This window comes from Mastomys coucha, unplaced genomic scaffold, assembly GCF_008632895.1.
Source record: "Mastomys coucha isolate ucsf_1 unplaced genomic scaffold, UCSF_Mcou_1 pScaffold16, whole genome shotgun sequence".
Classification (NCBI taxonomy): Eukaryota; Metazoa; Chordata; class Mammalia; order Rodentia; family Muridae; genus Mastomys; species Mastomys coucha.
Window position 1 is genome coordinate 14,901,817 of NW_022196898.1, and position 26,077 is coordinate 14,927,893.

Below are 26,077 nucleotides of genomic sequence, written 5' to 3' on the forward strand. Positions count from 1 at the left end.
GGAATATAAACCATAAGTTGTAAGCAAAACCAGTAAAAAATATTTGGTTCTGACCTCACGGGAAGAAATTGAATAAACCAAAATTTTTCTGGGTAATTGGGAAATTTTTACAGCAATAAGATAAGAATAAATAGTCATGAAGTATTTTTTTAAGTTGATATTTAGACTTTCTAAATTGATTTTATGTCTAGCACTCATGATGGTAACTGGATTTCTTTTTAAGCTGTGTTCAAAGGAGGGTGTTATGTGAAGTCCTTCTGAAGTGAGGAGCAATATGCATAGCAGTTAAGAACCAAACAGCCAAAGGAAGGCTTCCTCCCTTACATCCCAACTCTGCCTGTGTCATCTTGAGTGTGTTCACCTTCTCTTCATCTAGTGCTTCCTCGACGAGAGAATGCAGCCCCTCTTTAGTAGGCAGCTCCTCTGGAGAGCCCCATTCTTGTGTCACTAAGCCTCTGTGAGGAAACCAAGGTTTCAAGAATGTAAGCCTCCTGTTCAGTAGCAAAGGAGAGAGAAGAGGCAGAGGAAGAAGGAGCTTCATGCTAAGCTGTGACTCGCACATCTGTTGTCAAGTCTCCCAGGATCCCAGGAACACTGAGATGACCATGAAAACAAAAAGCCCTGGGATACAAATTTTACATCCTGTAATCTGCATTTAAATAGCACTGTTACCAAGACCCAATATGGTTGATTCTAATGCTAAAACTCCACTTCTAGGTAATAAATAGGAACTCACTGAGATCTTGGCCAAACTAGAGAGTATACAATAATTTAGTCCTGTGCTATATGACTTTAGCGATATAGTCATGATATCTACAGAACACAAGCACCAAAAGATCTTCAAAATAAAGATATGAATACACACACACACCACCTCACCCCCACAAATGCTTCAGCTGAAGGAAAGGAGTGAGAGAAAGCTGCAGGTTACTCCAAAGTTACAGGTGAGGTGTCATGACTGGGCTTTGTCTACTGGTGTGGTGCTCTCTCTACTGCTTCAGGATGTCTCTGAAGGTTCGGTAGGGAATATGAGCAAGCCCTTCAAAGGAAAATCAGTAAGCTAAGGAGATCAGGAGACACAAAGGACACTAAATATGCCTAAAAGCTACTATTTTTCCAATGAAGACTCATTTTATACAGCATGAAAGGATTGGAAGGATGGGGAGTGGGAGGTGGTGAAAGGATGTTCAGAAGTAACTGACTGTTAACACACTGTATCACACACACTTATGACACTTTTTAATAATTAATGTGTGGTAGTTAAAAAAAATAGAGCAATCACATAGAACTTTGTATGACTTTATGAAGAGAAACAAAGAGATTGTGTGCAGGCTTTTCTCTGGGGCACATTTCAGAAGTCCTTCCTAGAGAACAGATCTGTCGATTGCTGTCTACCTTTTGGTTTTTATGACAAGAGTTGTGCTGTGGTCACTCAGGCTGGGCTGGAACTCACCATTCTCCTATGGAACATTAATAACAGCTTGGGATGTGTGGCGTATATCTAATGGCATTCATCGTGACTAATAATGACCTTTAGAAGCTTATATGTTAGTATGCTCCAATAGTTTCTTATGAACAATGTTAATAGATATAAATTAAACTTCCTGTCTGTATTAATTCAGCCTTACACAACAACGTACTAGAAGTTGAGTAGCTACAGGAGAGAAAAATTATTTTCTCTTAGTTCTACAGATTGAAAGTCTTGTTGAGATCAAAGTACCAAGCTTGGCCTTTTCTGAGGACCCTGCCCTGTGCTGGTCGATGGTCCTCTGCTCCATGTCTTCACATGTCTGGCCCCAGTCCTTATTATAAGGACATATGTCATATTAGCTTAGTGCTCAAACTTATGACCTCATTATACTTGTTATGTCTTTAAAGACTGTCTCCAAATACAGTCACACTCTGACACACTGAGGAGATGCCAGGGCCTCAGTACATGAAGTTTGCAATGAGATGATCTAGCCCATAACTATATCTATACATATGTGTGTGTGTGTGTGTGTGTAAATCTATCTATAAGCAAGTTTATTTGTCTATTTAAGCCTGAAATTCCCATAGTGAGGACTCCTCTAAATCCTGTTGGGCAACAGTGAAGGAACACACATTCCAAGTCTATGTTCCCAGCTTAATTAGTGTGTGGCCTGTTAGCAAACTTAGTAGGAATGGGCACTCTTACAGCCAACTGTTATCTAGTTTCCAGGCTCCTGAGAATGACTGCTCCCTTTATGCTGGGAAGAGTGACGATATCTGGGGAAACTATGGGGCTGCTGGTTGCCTGTCAGAAAAGCCTGTGTGGTATCAGAGATGAAAGACTCACTGTGGTCAGCAAGAAAGAAGCCTGCACTGTGAGCATCCTCTGGCCTCAGATCTTTGATTCTCTATGAAGCATGTCCCAAAGGCTGGGACACTGGATCACACTCAAGAGGAGCTGAGGAAAATGGGGGGCTACCGTTCACTCCTTTTCAGTACACTGGCTGAGCTTCAAAGTGAATGCACAGAATTTTCTTTCGTGGTTGTTTTTAAAGAATGGAGTCTATCCAGGAAATGGCATTTCCCCATCCAACCCACCTTCCCCTCTCCCTCTTCTTTATTTCCTCATCACCTCTCAATTATTTATAGAGTGAGCACCTGCCATAGACCAAGCAAGCACTCTGTGTGGTCCTGTTGGGGTCAGAAATGCTCTACCTTGTATGTCTTGTTCAGATAACCCTTTTCCTGATCTAGGCTAGGCTGTGCTTTTTGCCATTTCTCTGCTAGCCCTTTAATAAAGCTAGATGCCACATTGATTAACATGTCCAGGCCTCTTAGCCCTTCCTTTAAAACCGGCAGCACTCCCAGCTGAACCTCTGCCCACCTCCCCTCCCCCACAGCCACTTGCCAAGTTGAAGTCCCTAGTTCCTGACCCCTCAGGTCTGAAGGGCACCACCTCCCTTCCTTGCTCCTAGCCTGCTTTTTTTCCCCCTTTCCTTTTCTAAAAGCTGTTTCTTTTGATTCCTCCCACTTCTTCCTCTTCTCATTTTGACTGCTTTCCCAATTCACGTTGATCATCTCCGATGAGCTGGCTTAGTGTGCAAAAATAAAGGTTCCTATGATCTGCTTCCTTTCTGCCCACTGTTTATTCCAAAGATTAAAGAAAGGTGTGTCCCGGTGTTCCTGCCTGGGTGAAAAGAAGAGGTGCTCACTTAACCCTTCCAGCCTCACTCATCCTAAATATTCTGTTAATTAACATATTGATTTTCTAATGGGAAGAGGAAAAAAACATGGAGGGTCAAGGATGCAATTCCATAATGTGGTTTACATCTTATCTTCAGGTTCAAAGTGTTAAGACTAACATCTTGAGTGGATCTCAGCACAAGCACAGAGTCTCCTTGAGGACTGCATCCCTGCAACTTCATTTGCTTGGGCAGAAGTGGCCAGACCAGCTGTTTTATTTAATTTATACAGGCAGGGTATGTGGTCCCTGAACATGCTTCCCTGTACTCCTGATAATCAAGTCAGACCCATCGTTTCTGCCACAGGGGCAGTCTCATACCTCTAGGAGAGCTGCCTGAGTCTGAGTCTTTCATGTGCTTCCTGAAACGCTGGCCATTGTCATGTGTCCCAGTAGCAGAGTCAGATACTAAGGAGAAACTCCACTGAAGTGTGGTGATGGATCAAAATGAAGTGTGTTCCCTAGGCTCCCCAAACTCATTCCTTCTTCATTCTGGTGTGCTTAGGGTGGGTACCACTCCAGTGGACGGGTAGAGTGTGGTTTTTCAACATAATTAGGCTCTGAAGACTGAATGCTTTGTCCTTCCCACCCAGATTGCCTGTTTCTTGACAACTGAGATGGAGCTTCCTAAATTTCCCTCCGTATTGATCTCTATTGCCAAGTACAGAGATGAATTCACAAACAGCGTTTGTTGTTTCTCTTTCCTTGACAGTGGGGTCTGTTGGGAATCACATTTAGAAAGAAGCTTTTAGAGAAGCTGTAATTTAAACACAGGAGGAGTTATTTCTCACATACTTCAAATGGAGAGATAAATTATCAACTAATTGATAGTTTGGTCTGAGCACGTTTCTTGAGCAGTTGTTCCAGACAAGAAATGCATCTTATATGGGTTCAGGCTCAGCTCACAGAACATCTTGCTGCCCATCCTGTGGCCATAACAGTATATATGGTTCCTACTTTCCTGAACCTTCTAGGCCTTAATGCTGACCTGCTTCTCTCCCATTGCACCTACCCCCACCTGTCCATCCCAGCGTGGAGGACCCATTGCTCCCCACAGCATCGCAGAAGTCTCTACTCAGGTATTTTAAATAAATTTGCAGTAAGTTAGCAGACCCCACTCCATCCAGACTGCACTGTGGCTTTTCAGGAAAGTTCTAACTTATCTGCATAAGAAATAACATGCAGAAGGATATGAACCCTGACAAGGCTAATAGCTGAATTCCAAGCCCTGTTCCAGCAAGTCGTGTTCCAGCAAGTCAGAAGAGTATTCACATGTTAATTCAGTAGTGTGCTGTCCGAGGAGCACCCTATTAGCCTTCCTCAGGTCTCAACTCTTGTGCTGCAGCAAGATTTGGTGGCATCTAGACAGAGCCCCCTGATGGAACAGCCCTCCCAGTCCCGTTCCAGAAAGGAGTGGTCACAGTGATCTTTCCTTCCCACTGCACACAAAGGCAGGGCGCTCCTTAAAGGGACCTCCTAGCTCTTCTATGCAGTCGCTAACCAAGTAAGTGCTGGCTCAGGAGACCCAGCTTTTGACCGAGGATGAGTGGGGAGGGGTCTTAAGACGCCTCCACCTCCGCATCCTCCGAAGCCCGGGAGGGAGGTAGTTGACAGGCAGAGTGGATGGAGACCACGGGTCCGCGGGGCCCTGCTTGCTGTTAGCTGCTTCTTGGGATGCTCCTCTCCAGTTGAGCCTCCTGCCTCTGTGATCCAGAGGGTGCTGGCAGCGCATCTTGCGGTATGCCTGCGTTGCTTTGAGCCAGCGCCCAGAAACCAGCCCTCTGCATTCAGGCACCTCGGACTGGCTCCAGGCAGGGCTGTGTGCAGTCACCATGAATGCTCAGCTCTAGGCTTCTGCACCAGCCTCCTGACCACATGGATCTGGCTGTTTAATCAGCCGCGATCACAGCCTGGGAAGATTGGGGAGGCTGATTCGCGCTCCAGCTGCTGAGACAACTTCCAGCTTGGCTGTTTACTTCTTTGGGTCCCAGGGACTCTGTCCTGCACCTCAGCCTCTCCTGCCACTGTGTAGGGTTCTGAAGTCAGCTGCTGGGACTCCTCTGAAGGCATCCAGGAAGGGGGGTAAGAGGGGTTAAAAGACAGCCGAAATCCCCCCAACTGCTCACCCTCTGCCGACCGCCTGTGCTGTGGGGTTCTGAGAGGACCTTGCGCTGTCCTGGGAAGCAATGCAAGTCTCCATAGCCTGCACAGAGCACAATTTGAAGAGTCGAAATGGTGAGGACCGACTTCTGAGCAAGCAGAGCTCCACCGCCCCCAATGTGGTGAACGCAGCCCGGGCCAAATTCCGCACTGTCGCTATCATCGCTCGCAGCCTGGGGACCTTCACCCCTCAGCATCACATTTCTCTCAAAGAGTCCACCGCAAAGCAGACTGGCATGAAATATAGGTATGATGAGGTCCCTCTGCCCGGGATTTCTGTGTTCTTTGAAGGTTCAGCCAGGCAGTTCTTCGTATTTGAAAGTGACTTAACTCAGCGCTGGTTTGCTTAATTTAGAATTCTCAGGTGTTTGCTTTTAAATTAGCCTTTTGTGGGGGGAGAGGTGAAAAAGCCCAAGCTGCTGTGCATGCATGTGTGCGATTTTTAAGATGTGGCCCATTTTATATATATTCTAAGTGCTATGAGCACCTTAGGACCTTAATGGATTCCTGAGTGCGAAGAAAACACACCTAAGAGCTAGAAACTCTTTTCTACTAGGACAGTTCGTCAAAAGCAAAAGTGTTTGTCCTGTTTGATGCACAGGCTGTCGATTCTGCTTTTCAGAACAGTTTCTCATCCCACACTACACTCTTACCTTTAAGAGACCAAGGCAACATGCTAAGCCCAGCTTTTAAGGGAGGTTTGTGGTAGCAAGAAACACCTACAACGGTAAATTAGAGACTGGGCATGACTGTATTGAAATCTAAATTACTGCCTGAAATGAATGAAGTGTGAATGTTGTTAAATACAAAGGATCAGCTTTTCAATGTCCATGGATGTCTGTGTTCCTGTTTCCTGTATCACAAGGAATTCATTGTTTTCATAGATAGAAATCTTCCTGTAGTAAAAACAGTTCACTGTTCCATAATGCGATCCCTGTCACTTCATTATGTTTGCTTTGCACCAGCACTCTGGACATGGGCTCTATAGTTCCCCTGTAGTTCCTCTGCACTTCTCCTTAGTATTTAGGTATACAAAAGAGAGCAGCAGCTGACATCCTCCGAGATCTTTACCTATTCTCATTTGCAGGTGTAACTTTTCATTGTTTTCTTTTCTTTTCTTTCTTTTTTTTTTTCTCTCCCTCATTCGCTAGAGACAAGATTTTAGGATAAGATGAACTGGGATAGTTAAATACTGTACGTTTAAGATTGTGTTGTCTGTATGAAGCAAGCATTTAAACTTCTCTAGAAGAGTTGGCCTTGATGAAAGTTTATCTGCAGAGTTAAGGGAAGCCTTCCATTGCAACAGCAAGTCTTGCTCTTCTGATGTTTTCAAGCCACTGAGAAAGAAAACCTGTGAACCGAGTGGGAAGCTAGCCATAGCAGTAGTTCTGGGCCACAACTGCAGGGTGAGGACAAGCCACCAAATAAACCCCCTGAGTGTGGTCCGCTCCCTTCCAGTGTCAGCATTTTGAGCCCTCTACTTTCCTTTGCTTTTCTGATGGACAGAGGACCCCATACAATGACTTTTCCAAAGGAGACCCCAGTCTCTAATGCTCTGGCAATTTTGTGTAGCTGCTGTGCACAGACGTAGCCTTACTCCTGCGTGGTAGGTGCTGCTGAGCTAGCAGCTAAGCTGCTGGGGGAGATAAGCTGTTGCCTCCTGGACAGAGTCCAAGAGCAAGGCGCACCAGGGTGATGTGGCTCCAACTGGGACATGCAGAATTTGACAGAATAATAAACAGTTTTCCCATAAGGCCGAAGTTAAAAGTCACACCCCTACTGTCTGTACTCACATCTTTATAGTTGTGTTGCAGGGGTTTGTCATGGGGCAGTTCTGTCTTACTGGGCTTTTGCAGTCAGGGGCTCTCTGTTAAGTTCTCCTATCAACACAGTTGAACTTGGATTGAACTGTAACTGTCTCATTCCCCGGAAGATTGGAGTGGGGAGCACTCACGTCTCTCCTCCCTTGCAGCTAAGCACAGCTCTTCACTGACAATCATCTGGGTTCTTCAGCACTCTTGAGTTTGTGGTAACTAAACAAAGTGGCTCTTTCCCACTCCTCTTTTCATTCAGAGCCACGTCAGCTAGGACAGGTGCTTTGTGTGTGTGTGTGAATCCAGCTTCCTGCTTTTAAATTCTACTCAGACTGATAACTATGAGAGAGATTATGAGATAATACCATAAAACATGCCAAGCTTTCTTAGGTTATAAAGAGTTCGACAATTATTGTGTGCTTGCCCAAAATAGTGGGAATATTTTTGTTGCCTTAATTATGTTTTTGTTACATTGTTTCATTGAGAATATAATATGAGTGCATAGAGTGATCGTTAAGAATAAATAGTAAATGATTTTGTGCAATAAGGAAGGTGACTGGCTTGTCTACATAATCCGGGGAGTGACCGGTGGAATGAATGAGAACAGTAAGTTACCAATTACTTATGATCATAATGCTCTTATTCTTGAAGATAGTTTCCACATTGGAGCTTTTAGAAATAGCCATGAAATCCTGGGAGGAGGAGGGGTCCAGGAATCTTGTTCATCAATTCCTTCAGAATCTGCAGTGTCTACTAAACAAAAATTGTCATAGGAACTGTGTAGAGTAAAACGGTATTCATTTAGTCAGTAATAACTTATTGCATACCTTCTCTACACCAGAACTGGGTACTCAAATGCAGAAGCCAACAAGGCTTAGGAACTAGCTTCCAAGTTGGAAAAAGGTACCATAATTAGTGAGTAGATATTGGAATTTCCTGTTGTGGCACATTCTTGTAGGGCTATGCACTAAGGTGATACTCCTATTTGAGGAGGCCCAAGTGTGCTTTTGTCTTTATAGAGTGATTTCATCTTCGCCATGTAACCTATTCACTCTAGATCACTGTATTCACTGTAGATTTCATGTAGATCTCCTGTTCACTGGGCAGAGCCACCCACTCACTCAGGTTCAGGCTTGCTGTAAGGGGCCAGTGGTCCCTGACAGTTGAGGACCTGCTTATAACCTTGAGAAATAAATGACCTTCTTTCTGCTTCTATAGTGACTGTGACATTTAAGTCTCAATTCTTAAAGCTAAGAATACCAACCATAGGTCAAGAGCTCATAAAACTAGGAACTAAGAAACAATCTCTTTGTAACAGTCTTCTAAATTTTGCAAATGTAATTATAGTTACGCCAATCTTATGTCAAACTGACTAATTTTTTCATGGCTTTTATGGAAAAAAAAATCTACAATAACATGCTGCTGTTCAAATGTTACTGTTAGCAGAATAACAAGGTTCTTCCTTACCTTTACTCTGGGGCTGTCTATATCTAAGGCAGTTCTGTGCTTTTGTAATGCATGACAGTTACTTGGTTCTAGTTCTTCCTACTGTTTAGGTGTACATGATAGCTTGGTGGAAACTCTGCAAGCATATATGATAAATCTCCAAGTGGCAGATGTACCTATGCATACAAACCTTTCAACCCACACAGAGAGTTAATCAGTCAGAGGTTAAGCCTGGTTTCCTCACTGACTTTTTTTTTTTCTGTTTGTGAGTTGTTCTGTTTTAAGGGAATGTTCTAGAATGCTATAGCTGCTAAGGCTTGACATGGTTTGGAGCTTCTGCTATTATGTAACAAAATATTTATATTTATCAAGCCTATCTTCCTGTTCTGAAATTATTGCTTTAGTTCTATAACAATTTAAATATTGATAGACTCAATTTTATTAAGAAAATTTGAGCCCATAACAATATCACCTCCCACTGTATAGTTATGTAAACATGCTTTGCACTTAGTGTATGTGAAGTGGGAAATAGGCTTTGCAATATTTTAAAGTTTTCTTTGCAAAAGCAATATTTCACACCTGAAAAATAATCTTTAAATTCCATTAAAAACTTCAAATTTTTCTGTTTTTAGCTAGCTGCATTTTACCATTAACTTTTAAAAATAATTATAGATGCTCAGGAAGTTTTTTAAGTGTGCAATTTCCATAGCCCATTAAATTTCCAGTGGTAGCATAATGGTATAATGTCTTCAAAACTTGAAAATTGATTTGTAAAATTGAATTGTTTCCAATTTCACCAGCCGTGTATACGTTCATTTGGATGTGTCAGCAATGGTGGATCCACCAAGGAATTTGAACAGTGCCTGCTCACAGTTCAATTAGGCAACAATTATGCTGGCAGTTCTCCAGTTAGATCTGAAATCAGAAGAATGGGCATTGGATTTCATAGCACTCTTGATCTTAGCAAAATCAAAACTGCACAGAGAAGGCACAGATCCTATCCCAGATGCTGCTTCTGTGCGGCTCCTCAGAGTCACAGCTCTCAAACACACGTCGCATCCATCACTCGGTACCTCCCACAAATAGTGGGTGGATTTTAAATCAAAGAAATTCAGAGAAAAGATCAATCTTATCAACTGATTGCATAAAAAGCACAGTGTGTGTGTGTGTGTGTGTGTGTGTTGTATTCATGGGGGGAAAGTGGGAGAAAATGGTGTGCTGAAAAGATGCAGAAGAGCCAGATCTGTAGTTGAGCTTCAGATGGAAATAGTTGAGCTTAGTCCAGAGAAGGGAGTCGCCTAGTTCTTTAAAATGCCAACTTTTTAATTAGAGAAAATTTGGTGAGTGCCATTCTGAGTCAGAGGTGTGGTCTTTCCTCTCTGCCTCAAAGCCAAATGGTGAGAATGGGGAGGTGGAGGAACCTTCCTAAAAAGTAGTGGCTGAGTCAATCGCACAGAGTTTATTCCACCTCTGCAAGGCAGCAGCCAGAAGTCTGGCATCCATGGGAGGGTGAGAAAATGGTAGGAGGGAAGGGGGCCCCCAGATATTTTCAGGCAAGCGTTGTCCGAGTTCCATGGCTCTGTAAGTATAGGGTGGGCATGCGTGGCTATGTATATATGTGCTGAGCACTTGTGTATGTGCAGGAACTGATCCATGGAGTCTGCAGAGCCATCTCACTCCCTTGGTCATTCCTCATGAAGTCTTTAATCTCCAGTTCACTCAATGACTCTCCTTGTAAGTGTCATGGTGTTAGAGAAGTTTTTCATTTCTGCAAACTTTTCAACTTATAAGATTTGGGTAAATGTTCTGAGAAGAGAAAAGGATCCTATCAAATTTGAAAGAGAAATCAAATTCCCAAGATTCACTTTGATGTTTCAAACTCCCTTCATCAAACTGATAGTCTTTCTTTGGTAGGTTCAGAAGTGGGTATATGAGATTTGGGGCAAAGAAATTGATCAAAATACAGGAATCTTGGCTTCATTGAGCGTGTCTCAAAACTACTGTTAAGCAAGAAAAATGCCTTTATGAGAGTAATAAAATTAATAAACATTGATTCACAAATATCCATTAAGAATTTCAAAGCTCGGCCAGCAAGACGTAGCACAAGCCTAACAACTGGCTTCACCCAGAACTCACAGTAGAGGAAGAGAATTGATTCTTAGAAGTATGTCCTCTCACCTCCTCACATTTATAAATAAATACTTTAAAGACTGTCAAAGCCATTTAGACAAATACTAATTAGACATGATAAAAATGATTTCATATCAGAGGCTAATTATGTTTCATGCTTAAGAAATAGTTCTGTCACCACTTTAGAATTAGAAATCCTAATTAGAATTAGGAAATAGAGTACTGAGGCCAATTTATGATGAACCTGAATATACTGCAGATATTTTCAATATTAAAAGCTATTAGTGTAGATAGTCTGATCACTCTAAGTAGATGGATGGTTTGTCACTGGGGCTTGCTGAGGGATTCTCAGATGCTAACTTGTGGAGTAGCATTGCTTTATGTAGAACACCATTTTCTCAGGTTACCCTGGAAATCAGGGGGACAATCAAGGCCAAGCTCAAGCCTCCTGACTCCAAGAACAAAGTCTTTGGTGGTCCTTTAGCTTTTATTTTTCAACTTCTGGGTCTTGGCCCATTTTTTTTAACATTGAGAAGAAGCAAAGAACCCCAAAGTACTACCATACTAACATCAAATCTCTAAGGTCGTATCTCCTAAACTGAGACGTGAATTAACATCCAGATAATAGTGGGGATACCATCACAGCACCTAGAAGTACTAATGCCTCAGAAAGAGATTCACTGACCCATGGTCAGGTAAACAGACAGGCCCACAAGTCAGGGCTAGGCAGAAATGCTCACGTGGCCACTGGAGACTGACACCTTCCATGTTACTAGAGACAGCTCCACAAACCTTGCCCCTGAAAGTGAGATTTGAAATATATTTAAATATCATCACGGGCTGGTTTTCTATTCCCCAGATTGGAAACCAAACCAGAAGCCCAGCAGTGATTTTTATTTGTTGGAACTGACAGTTAGAGAGGACTCTGAGAGCACGTGCACAGGCCATCTGGTCCAGCCCTTGTGAGAAATCTGCCCTGCTTTTCCAATTTGCTCCATGCAGCAACTACTTAGAAAGGCCTCTGAAGAAATATTGTGCAATCTCCTTTTATGGCAACCATGAAGAGTTTGGCTTGTCTGTCTCAGAATCAGATCATTCGTTCATGTCATTAGTCCTCAGGGTAAAGGAAAGGGTGAATCCATCCGGTCAGGGAGGGAAACAAGACAGAAGGCTAAGAGTAAGAAAGCAAGGGAGATACGCAGTGGTTCATAGAGGACCAATCTCCTGGAGACACTGGGGAGGGGGACTTTTCTATTTGGCCCTTGCTTCTATTTAGGTGGCCTGTCTGTTTTACTGCTCCACCATCCAAGAATCAGTACGCTTCAGGGTTATACAACAGCCCTTCTGGTAAGTTCCCTCTTTAAAAGCGACATTGGAATCTTCTGTGCCTGTTCTCCATTGAAAGGAAAATGAGCTAGCTGTAATTTCCTGCCTCCTGAGGGTTCCGGCACTTGAAAACCATTACCACAACTCAGCTTACTAATTTCCAGAATGGTTCTAGCCCTCTCCATTCCTCCTGGATCTCATTTTATAATTCCCAACTGTGCTAATGTCATCATAGGATGACCACCTCCTCTGTAAGCCATCCAATGTTGGGTGCATCTGGACAGCAGATAACAAGATTACTCTGTCCAGAAATTTCTCTGGACCTTTGCTTTCATTTCTTGATCAGGATTATTAATTGAAAGAGAAGAAATTGGTATTTTAGCTAAATATTTGAAAATGGGGTATGAATTTTTAAAGGCACTCTAACTCTTTAGAGTAGAGGGATCTAATTACACTAAGAAAAACTGAAGACTTTATAAGACCATCACCTCTAAAGGTTACTATGGTGCCAATTGAAGAAATAGATAAATAGGAAAAGGTTTAAAACAAAAATGTCAATAACAGCTAAGTATTTAGATGGGAAAACTAATGGTTTGTAGTATTTTTATTTTATTTTCTCAGGTACTCTATTGTAATTTTTATTTATTTCATATTTTAAATACATTGGTGTTTTGCCTGCATGTATATCTGCATGAGGGTGTTAGATCCCCTGGAACTAGAGTTACAAACAGTTGTGGGTTGCCATGTGGGTGCTAGGAATTGAACCCAGGTCCTCTGGAAGAGCAGACAGAGCTCTTAACCACTGAGCCATCTCTACAGGCCTCTTGGGTACTGGAGCATATTTTAGGCATGTAGATATAAAGGCAACTGCATATGAATACTATAAATCAGGAAGAAAATTTTTCTGTATTGGTCATTAACATCTCTCAGGACTGTATACCACAAGTGGCTCAGCCTTCCGTGAGCTAGCATCTACGGTTGGCCCATGTGGTTTCTCAGGGTTCGGTTATAAGGAAAGCTCCCAAAAAACACATTGTAATAGGTACCCAACTCTCACTTCTTTTGTAGTTAGTTTCCACTTTATACTAGGTTTTCATGATACTGGATTTTTTTTATTTTATATCTGTGGGCTAAGGCCACAACAAGCTCATTATAAAAATCAACTGCAGAAGTAATGTGGCTTTAATGAATGCTGCTTCTCCCTTAGCTCAAGAACCAGCACAGTGTTCCTCGGGACATTTAATACAACCAGGCCTTCTGACTCACTAATATACTGATTTTTACTCCTGTTTGCACAAGCATTTCTGCATTCCTAATGTCTGTATTTGCTTACAAAATGGGAAGTTCTAAGAAAAATATTAGTAGTCTTATTCCAGAGGGCTTTCATTGTGATGTGAAATATATTTATTCCATTTTAAAGAAGAAAATATAAACAACTATTATTATGAAGTCCAAATACAATGAGGTAGTTGGGATATGTATAGTAAAACCCAACTACTCACTCAAAAATTACATGGATCATTACATCTTGCTTTTACTCAAATACAATTTTTCTGGAGGTAGTCCTCTGAAAATCAGGAGGCCCAGCTTTACATAAACTCTCAGGGTAACTCCTAAGTCAAAAAGTGTTGTCTGAAAGTTTGATTTTTCTGCCAGATATTTCTTAAAAGGTTCAGTGGAAACTTCTCTGGTAGTATTTTAGAACAAGAGGTGAATTAAAGCTGGGACAATTGAGATGGCACAGACGGTAAATGTACTTGCCATCAAGCCTGATGACCTGTGTCTGATCCCCACAACCCACAGGTGACAGGAAAGATTCAAGTCATCTTCTAACCTCCTCGAGCCCCCCCCCGCACCCTCCCTACCAAATAAACTAATATTTTGAAAAGTAATATTTTGAAAGTAGTATTTTGAAAGCCGGGCAGTGGTGGCTCATGCCTTTAATCCCAGCACTTGGGAGGCAGAGGCAGGCAGATTTCTGAGTTTGATGCCAGCCTGCTCTACAGAGTGAGTTCCAGGATAGCCAGGGCTATACAGAGAAACCCTGTCTCGGGAAGAAAAAAATGCAAATTGAGAAACTTTATGCATACAATTTTTCTACTGTAATTAATTGGCACAAATCTAGTGCCTTAAAGCCCTGTGTATTTTTTTCTTTCACATAAAAGTGAGAACTCTGAACACAAAAGTCAGCAGGATATGTTCCTCTGCAAGCTTCAATGTAGAAAGGATTCCCTCCCTTGTCTACCTTGGAGAAGTCACTTGTACTCCTTGGCCTGTGAATGCTTCCTCTGTCTTGAGGCAGAACACTCCAAGTTCCGCTTCTGCCTTTACATCTTTCCCTAACTTTGACCTTTTCTTCACTTTTACAAGATTTTATCTGGTAACAGCAGACCAATCTTGGCAATTCAGAATAATTTTTCCATCTCAAGACCCCTCACTTCATTATACCTATAAAGCCCCTTTATCAGGGGAGAAAATAGATGCAGAACTTCAGTGACTAACGCAGAGATGTTCTGCACAGCCAATCATCCAACAGCCTGCCTCAGATCATGTGAACATGTATATAAGAAAGCAGAGCTAAAGGGACCCTGTGGGAACAAACATTCCTTCCCAATCATGTTCGCTAGAGTGTAAGACTTGTTGAGGTGAGGCAAGACAGCAAAGGAGCAATGAGATCATTGAAATTCCAGAGTGAACAGGGTTTACAGCTTCATCTCTGCATTAGAAATGAAAGCCCCCATTCTATTGTATGTCTTAGTCAGGGTTTCTATTCCTGCACAAACATCATGACCAAGAAGCAAGTTGGGGAGGAAAGGGTTTATTTAGCTTACTTCCACATGGCTGTTGATCACCAGCGGAAGTCAGGACTGGAACTCAAGCAGGTCAGGAAGCAGGAGCTGATGCAGAGGCCATGGAGGGATGTTCCTTACTGGCTTGCTTCTCCTGGCTTGCTCAGCGTGCTCTCTTATAGAACCCAAGACTTCCAGCCCAGGGATGGCACCACCCATGAGGAGCCCTACCCCCTTGATCACTAATTGAGAAAATGCTCCACAGCTGGATCTCATGGAGCCACTTCCCCAACTGAAACTCCCTTCTCTGTGATAACTCCAGCCTGTGTCAAGTTGACACAAAACCAGCCAGTACACTTTGTAAACCTGGGTCAGTAATGTTTCAACAGTTCAGGCTTTGATACTTACTCTTCTGGCACCTGGAATTTGGTGTGTTTTGTTTATTCCCTCCCTAAAAAATCTAGGGTCTTGGGCATGTGTAACAGCAGTGACTCTCTTGCTGCAGTGTATCTGTGGAGCCCTGTGCACCTCACATAACAGAACTACCTCACCTTTCCATGGCACCCATGCTGTCCCTGCCTCATTAGTGCTGTCAGGCCCATGCTGTGGAGGAGGGAAGGAGCTTCTTGCCAGGATGTGAGATCTTCTGAGCCTTTATGTTATTCACTTGAAGGCACAGGTTCTTTTATTTTCATCACAAAGCTGCTTCTCCTATTAATCAAACCCTGACATATTCTGACAGAAATTTCCAAATGTCTTTGGCTTGATGTAGTTTCCCCTGTGAAGCTCTGTCTTACAGACTGTCCTAAGTCAGCTTTTGATTGTCTATTTGACACAGCCTAGAGTTATCAGACGTGAGACACTTCATTTTGGGGAATTACCTAGATTAGGTTAGCCTATGGCAGTGTCTGTGAGAAAGATCGTCTTGATTGCTAGTTGGTAAGGATTGGGAGCACCCCACTATGGGTTTCACCTGGCAAACTGGTCCTGCCTTCTATAAAGAGAGGTAGTCTCTTTTCCCACCAGCCTGGGAAAGAGCCAGAGACTGAGCCAGCAAGCAGCTTGCCTGCATGGTTGCTCTTCAGGTTCTTGCCTTGGATTCTAACCTTGACTTCCTTCAGCGATTGACTCTGACCTGGAAGTGTAAGATGAGGTAAACCCTTCCCTCCACAAGCTGCTGTTGGTCAGTGTTATATTGTAGCAATAGGATGAAGCTAGAATCTCACTCATGTACAGAGGGGGTTCTTGGTTCTTTATACAATCTTCCAAAGACCCCTAGTATACTATCACTACCTGGAATATTAGACTTTGATGATTAGAATGGTGATACCAAACTATTTAAATCTCTATCTCTTCTTTTGGAATGTTTGCTAACAGTGCCAGATAGCATCTTGATTGGAGAGAAATACTAATGGCTACAAATCAAATTGAGTTAAGAGGAAAACTCAGAAATTAGAGAAATCAAGAGTTAAAATTCAAGCTTGGTTCATGTGTTAGTCTCTTGTAGCCAAACATTTTTTTTCCTGGTGGCTCTAAGAATGAAATGAAAGAGAAATGAGCAAATGTGGTGAGTTCAGTAAGCATTCTTTAGTCTCATGGCCCTTAGGACCCTGGTGCTGATCAATTGTGCTGCCACACTGTAAGGCAGAGCTAGGAGGCAAAGCATGGGTTAGAATGTAATCACAGCAGAAATAATTCTAAAATAAAAATTGATGAGCTTTGCCATAGAGCTCTTCCCTTGGCTAGATAACTACACATTCTTAACCTGTTACCACTTTCTCTATAAGGGCAGAATGGTGATACATTTAGAGTAAAAAAGGACACCCAAAGATGCTCAGGCAGTACCCTGTGGATAGACAAAGGATAACAGAACCTATTCTTGGTGTATTCTAAATAATTGTCAACAGAATCTGTTGTCTAACCTGTGCATAATATGATGACAATGATACTGATTACTGTTGACAGCAGAAAAGAAAAACAAAGAGACTGAAGATGCATGGTCACCCTGCTAATGACTCAGCCTGGTTGTAAGTCATTGGTGACCACTAGGGAAGCAAATGTGGTGAGCTCAGTTAGCATCCTTCAGCCTCATTTCTTAGCAGGAAAGCAGTTCTGCCCCGTGGTGATATGACTAATCACAATACTTGGTCTTATTTTAACAATTAGTTTTAGAAATACAAACATTTAAGAATAGTGATCAGTAATTTTGTTTGCACATTGTTCCTGTTAAGCCTATTAGACTTGTTTACCTCTGTTTTTCAGGTGGAAATTTCTTAGCAATGGGGTTTTCTGATTTTTAGACTATATAAATAACACTCTTTGCCAATACAATTTTACTTTATGCTGATTGTCTCATGTAAACATTTAAGCCAAAGATTTGAACAAATTTAATTAGCACTGTCTTTGGGCTTGAGAGAAGTCTGAGAGGATGCCATCAATAGTATTATGTCAATCATTAATAATAGAAACCAGAGCAAAATCCAGAACTAAGTAATACACTATGCAGTCTGCAATGTTGGGCTTTTGGTTTCACCTCTCAGTTCAGGCTCCTTCTGGGCTTACTGTCTCTCACACTGACCAGCACATATGATTATGTGTATCACTTAGGATAGCTAATAGTGGCACACTGCATTTTCAGCCTGTGCTTTGTTTTTCCCTGTTGGCATGAAGCAGTGGAATATCCAGGTTCTCCATGTTTCCCTCTCTATAATACCAGAAAACAGGGTGGAGGTAGGATCAGAGGTCACAGTGGTGCAAAGAACACATGTTGAGAATTTCAGAGCTCATTCTAAAAGCTACAGGTTAACAGAAAGCTCAGTTGCTGTGTGGGCCTTTTGGATTTTTATCTCTGTCGCTTCAGGCTATTATCAAGAAAGAATTAAACGCATGTTCAAATTTCAGCCATCAGATTTACACCTTGCTCATGAAATAACATTTTCAAAGTGGTTTTAATAATTATTCATCATATATAAACCCACTATTAAGATTGAATATATATGTGTGTATGCATGAATTTTGTTAAATTAATTAGTTAATTTACTTTACATCCCAACTGCTGTTTCCCCTCTGCATGGCAGGAAAAGTTAATGGTCTGGTAAAAGCATGTTGCAGATGGCTACCATTGTACCCATTTAATTAGCCTTGACTTTGCTATCAGGTCCCTAAAGGGAATCTGGCTACAGCTTCGTATGGCTTCTGGTTGTTTTGAAGACTGCATGAACAATGCCTGGGATGTAGCAGTTGTTAACTATAATTGTCATTGATATCACATTTACATAGAGTGGGACGAGAGGACAGGGAGAAAAGGTCTTTGATACGACATCTTTGCAATAAGTCCTAAACTTTAGTATGTATTATTTCTTAATATGCCTGTTTTAATCATTCCCAGTCTTAACATGATTACCTGGTATATTGTAAGTGATCAGAAAAGGTTTGCTGGATAGTTGAATAATTCAGCCTGCATAAGATTCAATGGTTTCTGTGTATTTCAATAGAACCTTCCTGGCTTTCAAGACAGTCTTAATTCTCATCAGATCTTCCCTCTTCACATTCATGATTCTCATCCTTCCTTTCAAAGCTAGACGAAATCCTGTTTATGGACCTTGTCTGCTAAACAGCATGGGCTCTCCTTCCTTTTTACCAAATCATTCTGCCATATGACTAGACAGACCCTGATAGTTGCACTTAGTTTCTGTCATACTAACCTGTATCCAGCTTGTGCCAGGAAAGAATCTAATGTGGCTCTTAAAATTACATGACTTGCAAGAGTAAAGAAGGTGGAAGACACCAAGCAGAGAGCGAGGTTAAGAATGCTTGTACCATGTCTTGTGCTGACACTAAAGAACACAAATGTCCTCAAGAAACATTTGCCGCCCATTCATTCTTGTTCTGAAAGAGAAAGCGCAGCAATGCGCAGGGTCCTGGGGGAGTGATTGTGCACACACTGCTTGAGCCTTTGTTTTTTTGTTGGTCTTCTGCTAAGAATAGGAATTCATAAAATAGACTTATCACTTGATCCTTTACAAATCGGGGTACTAAAAGCAAAGTGGTTTGTAAAGCCGTACTCCCTGAGCAATGACACGTCAAGCCACAGAAAATATCAGTTGGAAAACTATGCTTTGAGGATCCTGTGTATTTTTTTAAAAAAAAATAGTGGTTATAGCTTTGTAATTACTAATCCCTGGATATGATATAGAAATTCTAAGACTCACCTTAGTGGCAATGCACTTTTAGTGGTGATCAGAACCCGTGTACAATGGAACCAACTGAAGCTTCTGTGGGGCATATCTAGCTACTCTGTCCTTCTCTTGATGGATGACTTCAGCTGCCTGGTAGACTGAGTTTCTGCCAGAGCCCAGTCACTGGGACCACTTGAGATCCCAGTTCCAGGTCCACTAGTTCCAGCCCCCAACAGATCTCCATTTTCTACTAAGATGAATCTACAGAGAAGGATCTGGTTGAGCTACTCTGGGGCTGCTAAGGTGACATCCTTGACGATGCCAGTCTGAGAGGGCTCAAGCAAGTGAATATGATTTCTTATTTGAAGAGAGTATGTTTTTTGATTCCCAACACCTAAACTCATTGTGGAATGAGGTTTCAGAGACATTTTCTGCAGATCACAAGCTCTTCACTCTACCCTCTAAAGGCAGAATCTCAGTGTGTTCTGCATAAAATGTCTCTGAAACCTCATGCCACAATTGAGACCTCAATATTCTGGGAAAGATACATTTCCTTTGAGCTTGGGAAAACTGGGGATGAGGTGTCCTTTGGATTCAAATTAACATAATTCGCACACACACACACACACACACACACACACACACACACACACAGTGTTAGCAGGTGTAGTGCTTTCAGTACCTGAGGTTTTAGCCCAGGATCCTTTCTTTGCATGTACTTTGCAAGAATGGGAAGGAGAACTAGATTGAGAATCCGGGCATCATTTCAAGATGGGAAACCAGCCAAGCAGTACAATGACATATGCTTCGTAGTACAGAGATGGGTCTCCAGACTCAGCCAGGCAGAGACTACTGATTTGATTGCGGAACAGAAGTTATTTTTATGAAAATAGGGAGCTTCTCAAAGTTGGATTTTTTTTTTATCATTTCATTTTTGTTTTCCACTGCCACAGGATTAGAAACTATTTTCTTGGTAACAAATCTCCTCTAACCAGTGCATTTTCTTTTCTCAAAAGATGAATTGGTATCTTCACTTAGAACATGGGAGAATTTTATTAAAATTGAAGTTGAGTTTGGAGTGCAGATCAGACCCTAAAGAGAAAAGTAAGGCTCAGTGTATGTTTTAGAGCCCCTACCTCAGTCCTGAGAAAGAGAAACCAAGGTGGCTCCATTCATCTCTGGGCCAAAGAAGGAGCAACTGTGTGAATCCTGAATGTCAGGAATTCCTATCACAATGCAGCAGGAGGCAGAGGACAGGCTAGGTTCTTGCTTTTAGAACTTGTTTTTCTACCTATTTGTTATTACTCCAAATGGAGTAGGGCTTGTGCAGAAGAGAAAGTCCCCAAAAGAGCATCATGTGGGTGAATATGGATTCTTAATACTAAGGCCAGTGGGTTCAAAAGAGCTGATTCATTAACAAACACTCCCTGGGCACCAGCTTTGTGCCAGGTACTGTTCTGGGTACTGATGATAAGGACATGAACAAAAACAGAGCCTTTGCCTTTGAAAGCTTAGAAATTAGAATAGGGAGAAAGAAAACCAAACAAATAAGTGCTTAGTATATCAGGAGGCATCACTGTCATGAAGATAAATAGTGCAGAAGATTAAAGGTTATGCAGGGCTCGATTTCAAGACAATGTACAGAAATATTTTGAACAATATATTTTTTTAACTTTTTGAGATTTCACACAGGTATTCAATGCATCTTGATTACATCCTAGCTCACCCCTTCCAGTTATTCTCATAACTCCCCAAGTTCATACTATTCTTTAAAAATTTTTAAATTTTCATTATTTTTTAGCAACCAAATCCAGTTAGTATTTTCCATACGCATGGTTGTATGGTCATCCAGCAGGGAATAAGCAACCTTCCAGTGGCTACTACCCAAAGAAAATTGATCCCCCACCCCAGGTATCCATCATCTACTAATAGGTCCTTAGCTACAGAGGTGACATGGTAGACCGTCTTCCATCCAGGGTGGAATTTTTAACTGGCTTGACCATGTGCATGTCTTGTGAGGAAACCACTCCTGGAGTTAGTTCATGTATGCAATAGTCATGTCATGTCCAGAAGATGGCCTCTGACAGCAGCTTCACCATTATCCAGCTTTTATACTCTTTCCACCCACTCTCCCATGATGGCCCCTTGGTCCTGATGGGAGGTAGGCTCATACAAATATCTCAGTCATTTATTCTCAACTTTTGGGAAGTTATGCATCTTCACCTTTACTGTTGCTCACTGCAAAAAGAAGTATCTATGGCCAAAGTAGAGAGACACCCCCATCTGTAGGTATAAGCACAGTTATTTAGAAGGAAGTTTGATGACTTGACTATCTCACAAAACAGTATACAGTAGATTCCTTCCTAAGGTCTATGATCTCTTTAGCCATGGCTTTTAACTATGTTAACAGTACCAGATATGAATTCCATCCTATGGAGCAAGCCACAAATCTCATCAAGAGAGTGATTGTTTACCCCTATAAACAGTCTTGCTACTATTGTTCCAATGAGCACATCTTGCCTCCTAGGTCAATGTTATAACATGCAGGGGCCATCACTATATAAGACCACTGATGTCTTTTCTAGCCCCAGCAACCTGCATAGTACCTTCCAGCACTAGGAAAGCTACCCAGCAAGGAGAGAGTTTCTTAATCAATCCAAGGTTGATTTCTATGTGCCCTATAACCAAAATGTGTAATGTTTATAGCAATAGGATCTTACCATCTACTAGGCAGCCAAGAGCAATGTCAATAGCCTGTATTGTTTTCGGTGCTACTGAGGGCTCTGTGACCAATAAGTCATACATAGGTAACCTGTGGTTAACACAGAGATTTTCATTTAATGGCCCTTGTCTTCTGGGGGCAGCATTGTTTATCCACTCAGGATACCTCTACTCAAATGCCTTTTTAATGGTATTAGCTTACAAACTAGTAGATTTTCATAAAGCTTCTTCATATACGATTCATTTTGGTTAACCTTCCTCCCACTCCCTCCTTTTCCCTACCTCTCTACCCCTACCCCATTCCCACTTCATGTTTTAGCCTCTAGGCTCTCCCCTGTTCTCTTGTAACACATGTGTTCTATTATCCTCTCTTCTTATAATTTTACTTGTGATTCAAGATGATGGATTTCTACACAGTCTCTTTCATAAATGTCTTGGTTAACCCTTCCCCTGTCCCCTTGTTTCTCCATCCCTGTCATCTCACTAGGCAGACCTTTCTGTCTCTAATATTCTTCCTCTATACTTTTCATTTTACTTAGATCCTATAATTCCTGTTTCCCTTAATGCTTCTGCCACCAATGGCTCTATTCTAGTTTGCGAGCATTCACTTGCACTCCAGGTAAAAACACACAAAAGATTTGAAGCTAAAAATCTACATATGAGAGAGAACATGTGGTGTTTGAAGTGGCTTGAACTTCAAGGATGGGTGGAAGTGGTGAGAAATAGCAGGCAATCCCATCATGACATTGAATTTCCCTTACAAGTAGAGCTTCCAATCTGTGGTTATTCATTAGAATAGTTGGCTTTGGATCCAGAATGCTATTTAACTAATTAATGCTGAGTAAGGCTTTCATTAGTAAAATGTATGTGATAGTAACGTCTCTTCTATGGGTTGCTAAGAGTAAATCACTTATTTTGACATTTTTAATATATTAAGTTAAAGTTAGAAAACATCTTATGGCCAGGCTAGAGAGATTGCTTATTGCTTAAGCCCTGGCCAAGTGTGAAGAGTGAGTTCAGGTCCTCTGAAACTCACATGGTACCCATCTGGAATTCCAACTTCAGAGAACAAAGATGGGGGTCCCCAGAGCAACTTGGATAGCCACAGTAATCATTTCAGCTAGCTCAGGGTTTGACCAGGAAACCCTGCTTTAAAAAATATAATAGAAGAGTAGTTGAAGATCATTCCTAACATCAACCTTGGGCTTCTACATGCAAGCACACACAAGGATGTGCACCTACCTAGATGTGTACCCATACACATGCAAAAGCATGAATAAACATATGTACCATATATGCATATGTATGTGAAAAAAGGGACTACAAAGTATCTTATGGTCAATGTCTGGGTTCTTGTGGATATGACCTTCTGTTCTGAGCAGCTATTGTTAAGTAAATGGCTGTGTTCAAGTGGCAGAGCATTAGCATTTACAATACCTGGACTATCAAAATAATCATTGAAATATTGACATATACTGAGAATTTATTAACACCATCATTCACTTTCATTTTGTTATTTTTTTTCTTTTACCTGGGAGTTTCTTATTTTTCTCTTGTAAGGATAAAGCAATCCATATGAATTTCAAAACTAGAAATAAAAAATTTAATCAAAATGTTTATTAAGAATTGGTGGTTTAGCTGAGCCGCAGTGGGACATGCCTTTAATTCCAGCATTCAGGAGACAGAGGCAGGAATATCTGAATTTGAGACTAACCTAGTTTGTGGAGTGGGTTCCATGACAGCCTACACAGACAAGCCCTGTCTTGAAAAAAAAAAAAAAACAACACATACACACACCTTATCTAGTTCTTCCTGGCTCTATCCTATAAATATTAAATCAACTCTCTCTCTCTCTCTTCCTTTCTCTGTCTCTCTGTCTCTGTATCTGTCTCTCTCTATCTCATGTGTGTGTGTGTGTGTGTTATGCAGCACATATAAGCATGCCTACATATGTATGGATGAGTGTTTATAGACACATATATGTTTGTGAATGTATGTGTTGAAGCCAGAGGCTGAAATAAGGTGTTTTCCTCAGTTTCTCTCTACTTTATTTACTGAAACAATATCTGTCTGTGCCCAGAGCTCACAATTTGGCTAGTCTAGATAGATAGCCAGCTTACCTGGAGGTCCCTTACCTCCAACTGCTAGCCATTGGGCTTACTACAGAACTGAAGGATACAAACTTCAGTTCCACACAGTCATGGAAATCATTTTATTGACTAAGTCATAGCCTCAGCTCCAAAAATCAGCCTTTTAAAGTAAAAATACAGATATCCAATTGTACACATATGTATTTCCCTGACATAAGAACCCTGAATTTCTCAAATTTAAGATTGATTTTCTCAAATCCGAATTTGTCAAACTCAGGATCATTTGAACTTTTGAAAATCACAACTAAGCATCCTGCATGTGCAACCCTGTGTAGTAGAGCAAGGGCACAGCTCTTCTGACCATAGTGCCTCACCACACCCTAGTTGTTAAGTGGCAGCAGCAGATGTCACAGATTCCCAGAGCAAAGTGGGCCACGCACTCCCCTTGTATTCCATACAAGTGAAAGATAAGTAGTTCTTATCTGTTGCGTGTACGACATCACTGTAGGGTTGTCTGTAGATATATGATAGTATAAAATATATTCCTTCATTGCTAACTTAAATGAGTGAATTGGGTACTTCCCTCCACACCAGAGCCAAGACGGACCTCTAAAAAATGACGTCTAAACTTGCTATACTGCTCTATAGCACTTCAGGGTTAGGGATGATGATAAAATAGCATTTTAATGGTTTTGAAATATTTAAGCATTATTGACTATGAAGTCCAGCTCATTCAATCCTCATGGCCAGCACCAATGAAATATCAGTGATATTTTCTAGGCTTACAAAGGATTTTCCCACTGTTAGTGACATCTTTTTGAGCATACTGATTGTCAAGAGTTGCCAGTCAATGAAAGTAGAAGTCTGGGGCTTCATAATTTTAGAAACTAGAGAGACACATGAGTGCTTCATGTAGTGTTTCCTATTGATTAGACAGTACCTAGGTACCTAACTCATCCCAGAGAAGACTACAGCCAAACCAGTCCAGATACCATACCCACACATAGTCCTTCCCAATTAATATGGAAGGCTTAGTGGAGACTAAGTGTGTTTTGCTTGGAGTGCAATGGTCTTTATCCTCTGGTAATCTCCCTAAGTGAATAAAGTATTTCTGTCCACATCACAGCCAAGAAGGAACTCTAAGACACTTACTCTAAGACCCATTACTGGCTGTAATGCTCCACCATGTTCAAATGCAGGTGGTGACAGGATGGCATCTTGACAGTTTTGAAGCCCATGGCGAATGCCAGTAGGGATAAAGTGTTAAGATAAAGATGGTTGGAATGACCTGGGGCAAGGATATAAAGTATACGTAAGATATGATCCATTTGGATTAACAGACTTTATATGCTGAGAACCAAGAAGAAAGTACAGCTTCCAGACTTCTGCTGAGGGACCATAAGCATTACCTGGAGTAGGTATGATGTGACATATTATCTAAGCGCCTATAGACTTGACTCATGAAGCATCCCATTCCCTAAGAACTGCTTACCATCATCCACCTGCTCAGCTCCAAGAAATCAAGCCAGATCAGTAGGAAGGACTCAGATGTGGAGAAAACTGGACCTTCCACCAGAAGAGCAGAAAAGAGACTTTTCTGTTTCTCTTGTTTACTTGGATCAACTCTAGAAAAATGAGCAAAGAAAAAGAAAGCTGTGTCCAGACAATGCTCCCCTCCCCCCGCTCTTCCATGCTAAGAGTGTGTGGCCTAGAGCAGAGCCTACTACAGATGGAGAAGAGAGTTGTAAATTAAATATGAGGTTGATGTTTTAAAGAACATAGCTGAGTCTTAGAAAGCATTTTAAGAATGAAGTAATTCAATACTTATGGACCTGAGCCAACATAGCTTCAGTGGACACTCTCACTCGGGGGAAATCAGGTGGGACTGGTTTAAAGGAGTTGAACGCAGTGAGTAGAAAATAAAACCAATTGAAGTTTATATCCCAATGAGTTAAAGCAAGAGTATGTGAATGAAGCAAAGGAAAGAGGTAGATTAGCTCTGACCCAACTAGCAAGAGGGTTTGGATGTAGCTTGAGTCTTACTATTGAATACAGGTGATGGATGAGTGAGGCTGGGAGAAAGGTGAGCCATGTGAGCTAGGCTTAGCTTGTACAGAGGCACAGGAGTGTGGCAAGCTGAGTACAGGCAGTCTTCAGGGATACCCAAGCTCTCAGATGAGAAATTCAGGAGATGTAGTGGAAATCATTTCAA

At 41.6% G+C, this 26,077-nt stretch overlaps 1 protein-coding gene across 3 annotated transcripts in view; it reads left to right on the top strand.

The window, feature by feature from the left end:
- Positions 1-26,077, top strand: part of Kcnab1 (potassium voltage-gated channel subfamily A member regulatory beta subunit 1) — a 442,167-nt gene that overhangs the window by 162,158 nt on the left and 253,932 nt on the right. The window contains exon 1 of one of the 3 annotated variants that reach the window (XM_031374016.1): positions 4,637-5,618. The exons of the other annotated variants lie outside the window; for them this stretch is intronic. Coding sequence (XP_031229876.1) covers positions 5,398-5,618 — 221 coding nt within the window. The 5' untranslated portion in view covers positions 4,637-5,397. Of the gene's footprint in view, positions 1-4,636; positions 5,619-26,077 lie in introns of those variants that run through there. 3 annotated transcript variants of the gene reach the window in all.